General features: G+C 41.1%; 1 protein-coding gene across 2 annotated transcripts in view; it reads left to right on the top strand.

The window, feature by feature from the left end:
* The window catches only part of CAP1 (cyclase associated actin cytoskeleton regulatory protein 1), a 29,214-nt gene extending 14,111 nt beyond the window's left edge, over positions 1–15,103 (top strand). Inside the window, exons 2-13 of one of the 2 annotated variants that reach the window (XM_079776193.1) lie at positions 1,645–1,766; positions 2,394–2,494; positions 4,488–4,565; positions 6,402–6,545; positions 6,646–6,731; positions 9,430–9,535; positions 10,845–11,022; positions 12,172–12,356; positions 12,532–12,655; positions 12,791–12,873; positions 13,204–13,347; positions 13,949–15,103. In XM_079776193.1, the coding sequence (XP_079632319.1) occupies positions 1,655–1,766; positions 2,394–2,494; positions 4,488–4,565; positions 6,402–6,545; positions 6,646–6,731; positions 9,430–9,535; positions 10,845–11,022; positions 12,172–12,356; positions 12,532–12,655; positions 12,791–12,873; positions 13,204–13,347; positions 13,949–14,032 (1,425 nt within the window). In that variant the 5' untranslated portion in view covers positions 1,645–1,654 and the 3' untranslated portion in view covers positions 14,033–15,103. Of the gene's footprint in view, positions 1–1,641; positions 1,767–2,393; positions 2,495–4,487; positions 4,566–6,401; positions 6,546–6,645; positions 6,732–9,429; positions 9,536–10,844; positions 11,023–12,171; positions 12,357–12,531; positions 12,656–12,790; positions 12,874–13,203; positions 13,348–13,948 lie in introns of both variants that reach the window. The other variant, XM_079776194.1, reaches the window with a different exon arrangement.
* Positions 15,104–15,138: the final 35 nt, after the last annotated feature.

Here is a 15,138-nt window from a genome sequence, read left to right as displayed (position 1 = left end):
AGGGCAGCTGATCAGTGATTCTCTCTCATTGATGTTTCTATCTCTCTCCCTTTCTCTTCCTCTCTGAAATCAATAAAAATAAATTTAAAAAAAGAAATTTCACATTTTTATTAGATCTCTTATGGTCTCAAGCATTGTATGTATATTGATAACATTTAACACTTATTTGTATGTATAATATGGGCAGCTTTCAGAACACTTGTTCCTTTGGAGTTTTGGCATGCTATACTTACAGTTCATTAACTTCACAAATATTTATTGAACACCTTCTATCTCTCAGGTAGTGGTCTAGATCAGTGGTCGGCAAATTCATTAGTCAGCAGAGCCAAATATCAACAGTACAACGATTGAAATTTCTTTTGAGCCCTAGCTGGTTTGGCTCAGTGGCTGGAGCATCGGCCTGCGGACCGAAGGGTCCCCAGGTTCGATTCCAGTCAAGGGCACATGCCTGGGTTACAGGTTCGATCCCCAGTTGGGGGTGTGCAAGAGGCAGCCGATCAATGATTCTCTCTCATCATTGTTGTTTCTCTCTCTCCCTCTCCCTTCCCCTCTGAAATCAATAAAAATATATTTAAAAAAAAAAAAAAGAAATTTCTTTTGAGAGCCAAATTTTTTTAAACTTCTAACGCCACTTCTTCAAAATAGACTCGCCCAGGCTGTAGTTTTTTGTGGAAGAGCCACACTCAAGGGCTCTTACACTGGAGTCAAGGGGCCAAAGAGCCGCATGTGGCTCGCGAGCCGCAGTTTGCTGACCACTGGTCTAGATGGTAGAATATAATAGGGAACATGTCAGAGAAGATACTTTTCTCTGGTGGAACATACTTTCTTTTAGGATATTAGACACTGAATGAGACTAGTTCAGATAAATTAATACCTGTGAAAATCCTCGTACTTGTGAAAGATCTGTAAGAAGCTCTTCTGGATGTGTCTATTCTTCCCTACTGTGTATCCAGATCTTATCCATTCTCATTTGAAGCCTGGGTCAAATGGCAGCTTCTCCATGCTATGCTCTTGCCCCCTCTGAAATCCTGTTATTCTATCTGCAACACTCTTAGGTTCCCTTAAAAATTTTTTCTATTTGTTTTATAGTTGTTAGTATACATGTCAAGTCTCCTGTATTATATTTTGTTATTGAGGGCATGATAAATGTCCTCTTCATCTTGATTTTGGGCATTCATATGCAGGCAGCAAGATGTTGTAGGGAAAAACATTGAACTTGGAGCCAGATTTGAATTTGAATACTGGCTATAGGCAAGCCATTTAACTTCACTGAAATTAAGTTTCCTATCTTTAAGAGTGTAATAATTTTCCTTCCATCCCTGAATAGTTGTTGGAAGGCACAAACCAAGATATGTGACTATACTTTATAAATTCTAAATTTAAAATTTTGTGATAGCATATTCAGTAAGTATTTGAGTGAGTAAACATTTGCTTTCAGTGAACACCTTTTCCTGGGTAGTTCTCTTGCTTAATGAGGTCTTTATGATCTTGCAAATATTCTAGACTTCTTTTCCATCTTATTTTATTATTAAATGATTCTGTTCCTCAGAATTGGCATCCTCTTCACCCCTAAGTATTCTTCTTCTCTTAGGTAGGTACTATGTAATATTAAAACAACAAATGACTTTTTATCTGTTTCAGCAGGTGGTGCATTATGGCTGACATGCAAAATCTGGTAGAAAGATTGGAGAAGGCCGTCGGCCGCCTAGAGGCAGTATCCCATGCCTCTGACATGCACTGTGGGTACGGAGACAGTGCTCCAAAAGGTAAGCAACATACAGCCTGGCAGAATATTTTGAGTAAAAACTCAAAATATTTTAAGGGGACCTAAGAGTGTTGGCCTGAAATTTTTTCTCTCAGTGTATTCTCTCCTTTGGAACCAACTTCCCAAAATGCTTAATCTAGAAAGTTCATTGCCTGTAATTCGTATTGCTGTGAACAGATAAGAGAGGAAGTGACTTATGCAGGGAGGCCTGTGGTTAAGTTATTTTAACACAAGACTTCCTGCTTGTGTGCTGTTTCCTGTTCTTTAGCAAAATGACTCCAGTGTAAGACAAATGACAGGTGATATTAAAATTTCCTCTCCCCAAATGATTGGCAAATTGGCCATTTTGCATATGCACCAATTGAGTCATAGAGTGTTAGAGCCAAAAGGAACCTTGGGGGATCATTTTTTAAATTTTCATTTTATACATAAAATTAAGCTCAGAGAGGAAAAAAGGACTTAGTCAAGGTAACACAACCAGTTTATGTTGGTAGGTATTGGAACTAGAACCTAGGTTTCCTGACTCATGTTCATTGTATAGCCTTGCCTCTCCACTTTTATATGGAAGTGCCTTTTAACAAGTCATTTTTCTGATGCATGACTGATTATTGGTGACTGTCTTCACCAGGAGCAGTTCCTTATGTGCAAGCATTTGACTCACTGCTTGCTGGGCCTGTGGCAGAATACTTGAAGATCAGTAAAGAGATTGGAGGAGATGTGCAGAAACATGTAAGGATGTTTTGCCCTTCTCTCCCCCCCACCCACCCTTTTAAAAACTGATGGCTTTCTTCAGATCCTATTTATCCTTGGTTTAAGAGCCCTCACGGCTCCTTTCTAGCTAACTCATGCCTGGAGTTCAGTCCAGACACTGGAACCATCCTCAAATTTTTTCTGCTTTTATCACATATTCTATGTGGGCTTATTTTATATGGATAACTTGCTTGGTTCATCAAATATGGCTCTGTTCATCTTTGTGGTGAAAACTGCTACCAGTCTCATCCCAACATGTTATATAACCAAGCCTATGGTGGCTTATTAAAGAAAGGTCATTATCATGACTTAGCATTTATAAAACTATGCTTGATAGTTACTGGTTATGCTAATATGAGTTATTTTCACACTTACCACACAGCAGGAATATGAAGTAGGCAATGACAGGTGCCTGTCCACCCACCTCCCTTCATTTGCTGTTACCTCTCCACCCACTTCCCTTCATGTGCTGCCACCTACTTGTCACCACCACCTGATACTCGTATACATATATTTGCTCTCCCTCTTTGGGATCCAAAATCTTCTTTCTAGTCTTTTGAGTGATTCATTGTAAGCAATAATCATGTTTAGGATCTTCCTGACCCTTCTGCGGGACTGATTGCTTGATCTTTGGAAGATTTATTTTGAGCCTATTATAAACCATCTATTGGCAGTGGTGTTAGCTCTAGAGAATGGGACTGGGCCTTAAATAGGGGTGTTAGAAGCTTGCATTTTTACTTTAAATAGTCTAATATATGAAAACATTTTAAAACATGTATCATTTTTATATTTTTAAAACACAAATCCAGAAGAAATATATTATTTTAATTTTATATTTTAGTAGTGCTTATAGCCCATGTTTATTAAAAACTTTTTTTGACCATGACCGTCAATAAGAAAATACATATTTGTAACAGATATGTTCACAAAATAGCCCTTATAACTACTTGTACTACACTTTCATTTACTTGTTGTTGGGGGAAATAATTTCAAGCTGATGTGCTGTACTTACTGTTTTGTTTTATTTTGTTCTATTTCATTTAATAAAGTTCTGGTTATGGCTCATTAAGTTGATTTTGAAAGTAATACAAAATAATAGTGAATGTAAACTATAATTGAAAAATAAAATGTTAAAAAAAAAGTTGATTTTGATTAATTACCTCTGAATGGATCATGATCCAACATTGAGAAATAGCTTTAATCTAAAGGAGTAAATACCTTGAGAATTTTAGACATAAATTTAGGCCTTTGCCTACACTCAGTGGCCAGATTATTATGATCTCTGAACACATAATAATATGGCCACTCAATGTATATCCTATATAATAAAAGGCTAATATACAAATTGTCCCCTCGACCAGGAGTTCGACCAGCAGGCAGGTCGGCCAACTGCCATGTCTCCTCCCCCTGGCCAGGCTGGCCGGACCCCACCCATGCACGAATTCATGCACCGGGCCTCCAATATATATGTATATGTATATGTATATGTATATGTATATGTATATGTATATATGTATATGTATATGTATATATATATATACTGAGTGGCCAGATTATTATGCATTCAGAGATCATAATAATCTGGCCACTCAGTGTATATTTCTACCTTTATTTATTTTTTTTTAGAAAATAAGATCTGTTTGTTTGGTGTGTTTTTTTTGGTGAGAGGCCAGAAGGGATTTTTCAGTGAGCTTCATATCACACTGCATGTGCAGTTGCTAACTTAACTGATTTCATCCAAGGCTAGCCCTCACCTTCATTTCCTGGATATGTGGCCCTGATTAGTTCAAGAGGAGCAATGGTACATGTAATGGTGCCATCAGTCCCTGGAATCTGGAATACCCGAGGAAAGCAACGTGAAGTGCCTAGGTTGCTACCAAAGTACATGGAAGTGGAGGTTTCAGGTTATTCTTATCAGGACCTCTCCAGTTGTAATGTGTCATTGATAGCTGTTTCTTCTCCTTTCCGGCAGGCGGAGATGGTCCATACAGGTCTGAAGTTGGAGCGGGCTCTCTTGGTTACAGCCTCTCAGTGCCAGCAGCCAGGAGGTGTAAGTTCACTACTAGTTGGTTTTGTTTTGGCTTGATGTTCAGGAGAAGTTGAGAAGTTTCTGCTGAGCTATCACAACATGCTAAAATAAACCTACCAGGCTCATGTATGATCACAATAATATCCAGAAGTAGAGTCAGACTTGCATTGCCAGTTCTGGGACTGTGCCATTGGATATTTATTAAGTTGTACTAGCTTTTCTTCTGTCATTTTACTTAGGATTGTAGTTATCCCTGGGACTTGGCTGCTTCCCTTTTTTTGTTTAAGAGAAAGTTTATTTTAAAATTTACAGAGGTAGGAGAAGTGAGCTGTAGAAGAAATGGGCTCAGGCAAAAGAAGGGCCCTTGGAGCTTAGGAGAAAGATAAAGGCAAGGAAAATGTACCTGGGGGGAAAGTGTGGGCGTGCTCCATAGAGACAGTGGTGCTACTTCTCTTAATAAACAGCCTTTTTTAGCCTTTTGGTTGAGGCTAAATTCACTATATTGTCCCCTAAGCCCTTTGGGTCACAGGAAATGGTTCTCTTGCTTCACTGTGAAGTGAACTCTAGTAATGCTGTGTCGATCCTAAACCTTCTAAAGTACTGCTTCTCCCCTTTAACTCTACTTCTACCTCAAAATTGTATGCTGCCAAGGTATAAAAATTAGAGAAAGTTGAAATTTTTGTTGGAGCCAAAGATTTTAGTTTTGTTTCTTCTTTTTCCATTTGGCTTTCCTGGGCAGATGGGTAATAAAACTCCTGCTAATGTTATATTAAAAGCTTTGGACCCTTGGCATGCCTAAATAATGTAAAAAATAGGGTAAGATAATGTTAAATATATTAGACTTCAATTATTAATGTATCTTGAATGGTTAAAGCATTTTGTTTAAACCTTTTCTCTAAAACAAATCAGACAGTTGAAACACTATTATAGTTCCCTTGCTGTAGACTAAGGACTGGCAAACAACAGCCCACAGGCTAAATCTGGCCTGCCACCTATTTTGTAAATGAATTTTTTTTTGGGACACAGCCATGTTCATTCTGTTACTGCTTTATGCACTACAATGGCAGAATTGAGAAACTGCAGAATGTTTGCTGTCTGGCTCTTTACAGAAAGTTTGTTGACTTCTGCTCTAGACTGCTAAGAACTGAGAATTAAGATGTTCAGAAAACTGAGCTTTAGAGAAAGGATAAAAACACAGAAACATAAGTCATCTTTTTTGCTAAGCTGCCTGCTCAAATGACAAACCCCCTAATTATATTTGATTCAACAGTTCTCTACTTAGCAGCTGCTGTATGGCTAGGAATGTGTGAAAGGCTATAAGGATTATAAAAGAGGGTTAAGACAAAGCTTTTGTCTTTGAAGAATTAATGAGTTAGGTGGGAGGACAAAGCATGGGGTCATTAATAGTTTGGGCTGGTGTGTGATACAGTGCCAAAATTGGTTATGCTGACAGTAAGTGCTGTAGGAGGCCATTGTGACTGGAGTTGGAGGGCAGTTCCTCATGAAGCATGAGGAGCATTTGAGTAGATGGAAAAAGAAGAGACCATTATGAGTACAAGCCCAGAAATGAACCAGTATCTCGTATTAGTGGAACAGAAGAGAGGCTGAAATGGTAGAATTTTGTGATATAGCCAGAGTGTGAGTCCTAATCATGAAAATTCAGCCTGAGAAGTTGGAACTCTATGAGGAGAGAGAGATGAGGAGCACTATTTTAGCCATATGAATCTGTGCAGAATGAATGCAAAGTTTATTTGGATGCTCATTGTAGTCCATAAAGAATTCTTGCCTTTAGAATAGAGCTGACAAAGCTTTTACAGAACGACTCTAACATGAATCTTTTTCTGCATCTTTTCCTAGAATAAGCTTTCTGATTTGTTGGCTCCGATCTCAGAGCAGATCCAAGAAGCGATAACCTTTCGGGAGAAGAACCGAGGCAGCAAATTGTTCAATCACCTGTCAGCTGTCAGCGAAAGTATCCAGGCCCTGGGTTGGGTGGCTGTGGTGAGCAGCTCAGCTTCCATGGGAGGGAAGGGATAGGATGAAAAAGGTAAGGAGATAGGGCTGGAGAGGCTCTGAGTCACCGACAGCTTCTCTTTCTTAGGCACCCAAACCTGGTCCTTATGTGAAAGAAATGAATGATGCTGCCATGTTTTATACAAACCGAGTCCTCAAGGAGTACAAAGATGTGTAAGTTCAGCCATTCCTCAAGGGGTAAAGGACAAACCCAGTTGGATACTGGTTGGAGTAGTGCTTTGGGGTTAAGGCTGCCCTTGGCTGCTATGTTAGTTCTCCTGTCTCAGGGCTGCTTTCTAGAAAGTTTAGTAGACAATGGCTCATAGAAGGTGCATTTATAAGCTGGAAATGTTTCTCCTTCCACTTTTGCTTCCTCAGGGTTTGTAGAGGCCCAAAGTTTTCTAACGCATACCTTTCCAGGTTTAGGATGTTTTGCTGGAGATGGACTAATGCCTTTTTTTTATCCTAACCTGGCGATATGTTTATTTATTTTAAAGCTCTAAACTTGCTTTCTTTTTTTTTAATGTATTTTTTATTGATTTCAGAGAGGGAGAGATAGAAACATCAGTGATGAGTCATTGATCAACTGCCTCCTGCATGCCCCCTACTGGGGATCGAGCCCACAACCCAGGCATATACCCTTGACTGGAATTGAACCTGGGATGCTTCAGTCCACAGGCCGATGCTCTATCCATTGAGTTAAACCGGGTAGGGCTGAAGATATGTTTATTGATTTTTAGAGAGGTGGGGGGGAGAGAGGAAAAAAACATCGATCTATTACCCCTCATACATGCACTGATTGGGAATTGAATCCACAACCTCATGGTGTACAGGATAACGCTTCAACTCACTTAACCACCTGGCCAAGGCTGGACTAATGCCTTCTAATTTGCCTGTTTAAATAAGGCAAAAGTTTTAGTAAAATTTACTAGGAAATTATCCTGACTATTGATGTGGTCAGGTAAAGTGAGAGGAAGGCTACCTGGCCAGTGCAGGTATTAAGTAAGGGGAGTCATTGTATGGAGTGACTGCAGGTAGCTATTACTTAGCTGCATAGCTACCCAAACCTTTCCTTTCCTTCTGTTCATCATAAATCAACCAACATTTGTTGAGTAACTACTTTGTGAAGGAGTAAGCCTTCATGTGTGTGAAGTATGTCCCAGAATACCAGGCACCTCCTTGATCTTTCCAGCAACCTGGAATTAAGCATCACATGTTTTGATTATACCCCCTCACTTTACAGTTGAAAAAATTAGGTCCTATGCTAACTAACCATAAAGTCTTCTAGCTCATAAATAAGAAGATGAGATGTGAACCATACTTCAATGCAATTTCCTCCTGAAGGGAAGTTTTTTGTTTTTTGGGGGGGTATGTGCATTTCCTATATAATAAAAGCTTAATATGCTAAGTGTCCGGTCATCCGGTCGGCCATTTAACCAATCAAAGCGTAATAAGCTAATGATATGCTAAGGCCGCTCAACCGCTCGCTATGACATGCACTGACCACCGGGGGTAGATGCTCAAACTGGTAGGTTAGCTTACTACTGGGGTCTGGCTGATTGGGACTGAGCAAGATGGGCCGGACACGCCCTGGAGCCCTCCTGCAATCCCTCCCCTGGCTGGCCAACCTCCTGCGTCCCTCCCCGGCCCCAATCATGCACCGATGGGGTCCGTCAGCCTGGCCTGCGCCCTCTTGCAATCCGGACTGAGAGGGCCCCACCCCTACCCCAAGAGCGTGAATTTTGTGCACCGGGCCTCTAGTTTTGACATAAGGAATTATGTCATATAGTCGTCGAGTTTCTTGAAGTCCAAGAGTTTCACAGTGATGGCTTTCACAGTGAAAGATCTCTACTATGGCTTCATGCACAGAAAGACTAATCAGTTTTTATGTATTAGGTTCTGCCTAAGGTCTGTGAAAAAAACAAACAGTTTTGCTACTTTTAATTTATAAAAAAATTATTTATTTTTATTTTTTAATTGATTTCAGAGCGAGAAAGAGAGTTAGAAACATAAATGGAGAGAGAGAATCATTGACTGGCAGCCTGCCGCACTGGGGATCGAGCCTGCAACCCCAGGCATATGACCTGACCAGGACTTGAACTGTGATCTCCTGGTTTATAGATTGATGCTCAACCATTGAGCCATGCCAGCCAGCTGGGCTATATATATTTTAATTGATTTTAGAGAGAGGAAGGGAGAGAGAGATAGGAACATTGATGAGAAAGAAACCTCAACATCCATCAGCTACCTCCTGCACACCCCAACTGGGGATGAAGTCTACAACCCCAGCATATGCCCTGACCTGGAATCGAACTGTTCATGGGCCTATACTCAACCACTGAGCCATACCGGCCTGGCAACAGTTTTGCTACTTTTTTAAAAAAAGTTTGAATAATACTGCTATAAGAGAAAGATATAATCTGAAGTTCCTATCCTAATGGACTTTGGTCTGATTAGGGAATAGGTTTAAAAAAGAAGAAGAAGCCGAAACCTGTTTGGCTCAGGATAGAGCGTCGGCCTGTGGACTGAAGGGTCCCAGGTTCGATTTCGGTCAAGGGCACGTGCCTTGGTTGCGGGCACATCCCCAGTGGCGGGTGTGCAGGAGGCAGCTGATAGATGTTTCTCTCTCATTGATGTTTCTAACTCTCTATCCTTCTCCCTTCCTCTCTGTAAAAAATCAATAAAATATATTTTTTAAAAATAAATAAATAAATTAATAAGAAGAAGAAAAGCTCAGTGATGATAGAAAAGCTGCTATTGAGCATAGCCTAAGGAACACCAGGCAGGAGGATGTGAGCTCACAGAGAGGGATTCTGGAATCACTATTGTAATGTATCCTGACTGCCTGTGATGAGTGCTTTAATTTTTCCAGGGATAAGAAGCATGTGGAGTGGGTTAAAACTTACTTGAGTATATGGACAGAGCTGCAGGCTTACATTAAAGAGTTCCATACCACCGGACTGGCCTGGAGCAAAACGGTTAGTGAACCCTCTTTCTTTTTACTCATCCAGGGTGGGGTCCACAGGTGTCTTAGACTTTGGCACTACCAAGGTCCCAGAGCAATGTTAGTCTTTCAGTGGAGGGTAGAAAGAAAAAGGAGAAGGAAAGGGAAAAAAGAAAGAGAAGGAAAGGGAAAAAAGAATATTCTCTGACTCTTGCTTTTCTTTAGAAAGCAAGAGTCAGAGAATATTCATTTCTGTTCTATTTCAGTAAACATGAGTGGAGAACAGTGGGATGGAGGGGAGACAGATGAATGAGTTACATTATTTCAGTACTCTTGAGACTTAAAAATATAGGTACAAAACCCCAATATAAATCATTAAACTAAATGCTATAATAAAGATACACTACAGCAAGCATGTCAAACTTGCAACCGGTGGGTTTAAATGAACGAGGCATGTGGCCCGCCGGCTGCGAGTTTGACATGCTTTGCTTTGCACTACAGAGTATAAGAAAGAGGAATGATTCTCACTGACAGAGATTGTACTGAAGGGGTATACTCTGATCTGAGACTTTTTCAAGTATAAGGCAGTGAGAAGCGGGGGAGGGGGGGAATGGGGAAACTAGCAAATGGCAAAGCTAAAGTAAATGCAGAAAAATTGGTCATCTCTGACTTCAATAAGGAAAGATAGTCAGACTTTTAGGAGAAAGGGCAGGGAAGGAAAGTAGGTTTAGACTTTTAGACTTGATAATAGGTGATAATTATAATCGATATTTGAGCAAGAAAGTGATAATGATCAGATTTGCCCTTAAGAGAGCCTCAGTTTCTAGGTTAGGGATAAGGGCACATGCGCAGACTTTGAAAGTGTTCATAGTGCTAGGGGCTGCTACAAAAGAATTTGTAGGAGATGTAATCAAAATACAAGGAAGATTTAATGAGATTGAGGGGTTGGAAGACTCAAGGAAGATTGAACAATCAAGCTTGGGTGCTGATGTCTTTCACTGAGATAGAGATGAGGTGGTGATTAGACAGGTAGGGGAGCGGGCAGGAGATGAAGAACTCAGTCTTGGACTTGTTGAGTCTGAGATAGTGGTGACACACTTAAGTAGATTTTTAGAAGTATGGGTTTAGAGTTGGATTAGAGGCCAAAGGAAAAATGTGAAGGTTGAAAAGAGCTGAGTTGGATCTCTGAGAAATGGTGAGAAGGAATAGTCATGCTTTATTGGATAGCTTGACTATTATTAATCACTGTATCAGGGGGTGTATCTTGCACACATGTAGGACCCAGTTGGAAATGGTACAGAGGGGAAAGAGAGTATGACTGTTGTTTGTGTTTATTGTTCCAGGGGCCTGTGGCAAAAGAACTGTGTGGATTGCCATCTGGACCCTCTGCTGTATCAGGTCCTCCTCCCCCACCACCAGGCCCACCTCCCCCACCAATGCCTACCAGTTCAGGGTCAGATGACTCTGCTTCACGCTCAGCACTGTTTGCACAGATTAATCAGGGGGAGGCCATCACACATGGTGAGTACTTTGGCAAGAAGAGTTGGTACAGTAAGTTGCTTGGGCCAAACCTTACCAACTAGAGATTGGACATTGTGTAAAGCAGAACTCTGGTTTGTGCATGGTAGAATTAATTTGGGGTGTCATATACATTAAGTTGCCCAAAGGAACAGCAAAGTTGGCTTAAATGGAAATTGGAATTAGGTGATTGTAGTTGGAGGAAGCCAACTCTTTAGAGGAAAGTGATTTATTAAGTGGCATGTATTGAGTCCCCTGTTGTGCCAAGGCATGGGGCCTGCAATTTTTCCCAGAGCTTTTTTCATGTCTACTTGGGACGACATTGTTTTGGGGGTTAACTTCCTCGGAGGATATATAATAGTCATGGAAAATTTGCATAAGAATTACCTAAAGTTGGTGTGGAGAAAGTAGATACTCTTTTATATAGTAGGCAGAAGTCTAAATTATACAGCCCTATTTTGGGGATCTACCTAAAAGATACCTAAAGTAAAGAACAAGTTTTATAGTATTATTAATATAGCTAAAAATGGTGTAACAACCTAAATATTCAATAGTAAGGGAAATTGTTAATTGCAGTTTATCCTCTTGATGAAATACTATGCAGTCATTCAATCTCTTTCTGCAGTGAACCAAGCAGAGTTTACGAAAAATCTAGTATTTTAACTACTACCACCAGAAGTGGTGGAGCTAAAAAGGCCAGTCAGTATTGGTTATGTAGATTGGCCATGTTCAGGAGTAAGGAGTGGGTTAGCCTGCTGAGGGTGATTATGGAATCTGTTCCCTAAAATTTAAAAAAATTAAAATAGCCCGGCTGGCGTGGCTCAGTGATTGAGTGTCAACCTATGAACCAGGAGGTCATGGTTCGATTCCTAGTCGGGGCACATGCCAGGTCGACCTATGAATCAGGTTGTAGGCTCTATCCCTCCATACATACACATGTGCCATGTTTTATCTTTTTGAATGGAACTAAATAAGTTAACCTTAGGGTAAAAGAGAAATTATCAAGGTGCTTCTCTAAAATTGCTTTTGAGAGAACATCTCAAAGCCTCTAGTTTTGACTTTGATTTTTTGTTAAGAATCAGTCTAAGTTATTGCCTCAGCCCAAAGCCCTGATATGAAGGTCAGAAACAAGTCAGCTTGTTGTTCTTTCAGCCCTAAAACATGTATCTGATGACATGAAGACTCACAAGAATCCTGCCCTGAAGGCCCAGAGTGGTCCAGTACGAAGTGGCCCCAAACCATTCTCTGCACCTAAACCAGGAGTTAACCCATCCTCTAAACCAGCCACAAAGAAGGAGCCGGCTCTACTTGAACTGGAGGGCAAGAAGTGGAGAGTGGTGAGTTAATAATTCCGGGACTCAGGGAACAAGGAGTGGACGGGGTTTTAATGGAGCACAGCCAAATGAATGCAGGGTTCTGACTTAAATTGCCAGAGGAAAGTTTGTGATAGTCTGTTTTTGGGATGGTGTGTGCTTAGTGATGAGATTGCTGAAAGGGGTATCTCTTTATCAGGAAAATCAGGAGAATGTTTCTAACCTGGTGATTGATGATACAGAGCTGAAACAGGTGGCTTACATATACAAGTGTGTCAACACGACATTGCACATCAAGGGCAAAATTAACTCCATTACAGTAGGTGAGTTCTTGTTGTCCTAGGCAGGCTCTGTTTTAGAGCTTGAGAGGGCGGAACCATGCCTACCCTGTTCTTAAGATTCTTAAATATATTACTTTCCTTTAAAGTTATACTGTTGACCTGCTCCCTTTCTTCTAGATAACTGTAAGAAACTCGGTCTGGTGTTTGATGACGTAGTGGGCATTGTGGAGATAATCAATAGTAGAGATGTCAAAGTTCAGGTAACTTGATATTTTGGCTTTTTCCTTTGGTCCCTGAGGAATTAATTGAAAGAGACACAGAGCCGACCCACAGATGTTGCTGTGGTGGGAATCTGATTCTACAAAGTCTGTAAGCTGAGCTGCTTTGGATGTGGCAGAAGAGGAGTTGGCTCTTAGAGTGAGCTCTTTCCAGCACCCATCCCTGCCTGCCCCAAGTATCCAGTATCTGTTGTGCACCTGCAAGCTTTTTGTGTAGTTGTTAAATCATGTGAAACAGTGGAAGCTTTTCCTGTAAATTTTTGTTATTCTCCCCAAACTGCTTGTACTTAGTGTTCTTGGTGTTCTCTGTAGGTAATGGGTAAAGTGCCAACCATTTCCATCAACAAAACAGATGGCTGCCACGTTTATCTGAGCAAGAATTCCTTGGATTGTGAGATCGTCAGTGCCAAATCTTCTGAGATGAATGTCCTCATTCCTACAGAAGGCGGAGACTTCGTAAGTTTCTTGATCTTTTTAGTATTAAGATCAGAAGGGACTGAAGACTTCTTACATTAGACAAAGTGAGTTGATGGGCATTCTGCCCTGAGTGGGTCAAACTCAGCGACACACACTTTAAGCACAGAGAAGTGTGACGTAGTCACACAAGGTAGCGCTCCAGAGGAGGGTAGTATCTGCCTTGCTTAGGTTGGGCAGCTGCTCAGGGTAGTAAAAAGGAAAGAGAATGCGGCACAGCACTCTGTTGAGTTGGTGCCATGAAGCCTTCTCATTTATGCTTCATAGGCTTAACAGTCTGTTCAACATCGCTTGTCAGTGAACTGTATGGAACAGAATCAAACGTCTATCTGTCTGGCTTTGGAGCCTTTGTCCTCATTCCTACACTGCAGTGCTCCTCCATTGTGTCAGTGGTAGGGGAGGCGTTAGTAAAAGATGTGGGTGGCACTGCCAGTGACATAGCCTTTTAAGGGGGGTTTGGTTTCTCTCGCTACGTTTTGCCTGCTTCTCAGAGCTTAGTGGAAATAAGCATTGGAAGAAAAGTGTAAGACTGAATCCCAACTTATATTTTAGCTCATATTTAAACCTGTTTGTTTATTTGCAGAATGAGTTCCCCATCCCCGAGCAGTTCAAGACCCTATGGAATGGGAAGAAGTTGGTCACCACAGTGACAGAAATTGCTGGATAAGCGAAGTGCCACTGGGTTCTTTGCCCTCTCCCTCACACCATGGGATAAATCTGTATCAAGACGGTTCTTTTGTAGATTCCCTCTACCTTTCTGCTCTTAAACTGCTTCTCTGCTTTGAGAAGCACAGCTACCTGCCTTCACTGAAATATACCTCAGGCTGAGATTTGGGGTGGGATAGCAGGTCAGTTATCTTCTGCAGGAAGGGGCAGCCTTTCCTGTCAGCTCAACCACACCACCAGTCTGTTCTTAAGGCTGCAGACCAGGACTGGCATGTTTCTGCTTTCAGCCTTTGGGGATTATTCCACCAATAGTCTTTTGGGACGAACAAAGCAGTCCCCAGGAATTAACAGCTCAGAAAGTTCACACAAGTTAATCTTTTCCTAACAATGAGCATGAGGTAGCAGAAGCTGGTGTGATTCCAGCTGGTTCTTCTAACAGACTAATTTTTCAATGTTGACAAGTGAGGCAAATGTTGCATTGGACCAAAGGCTGAAGCTTGGCCATCTAGCATTCCAAGCAAAATTGTTTCCTCTAAGTATTCCTTTTATTCTGCATTCCTTCTTGGCTCCCCCTGAACCTGAGACAATAGGTTCTCCTGTACCAGCCGCTGTGGCAGTGCCTGCACCCAGGCCAATTTAGAGTCTTGAACCCTTTCTTTTTCTGGGATCCCTGCCCAGCACCTACCTAGAGGTGACATAAAAAGAGAGAGGGGGAAAAAAAGGAAAAACACACCATTCTAAAGAATCTGGCATTCCTTCCTCCCATGCTAGGTGCCTGTCATCCATCTTCCCTGTCATGCTCAACAGCTTCTGGCTTCTGTCCAGGCACCTGAACAAAGGACTACAATCTCCACTGTAGGCTGGTTTTCGGTTTTATATAAGAACGTTGCACAGCATTGCTAATAAAAATTTCAGTTTTTTCCCTCTAGGACAAACAATACCAAAATATGCAACTTTTTTTTGGTGGGAAGAGATATTGTCCTGTGACTTCTACCCATTTCCTGAGGCCTGCAGAAATAAACCTTTACTTAAAGTTATACAGAAAATAGAATAAAATTAATACCAGACTTGCTTAGTATTTACCTGTGGTATTTATTGTACAGAGTT

The sequence above is a fragment of the Cnephaeus nilssonii genome, assembly GCF_951640355.1.
Source record: "Cnephaeus nilssonii genome assembly, chromosome: 7".
Classification (NCBI taxonomy): Eukaryota; Metazoa; Chordata; class Mammalia; order Chiroptera; family Vespertilionidae; genus Cnephaeus; species Cnephaeus nilssonii.
This window is presented reverse-complemented; position numbering and strand designations above follow the sequence as displayed.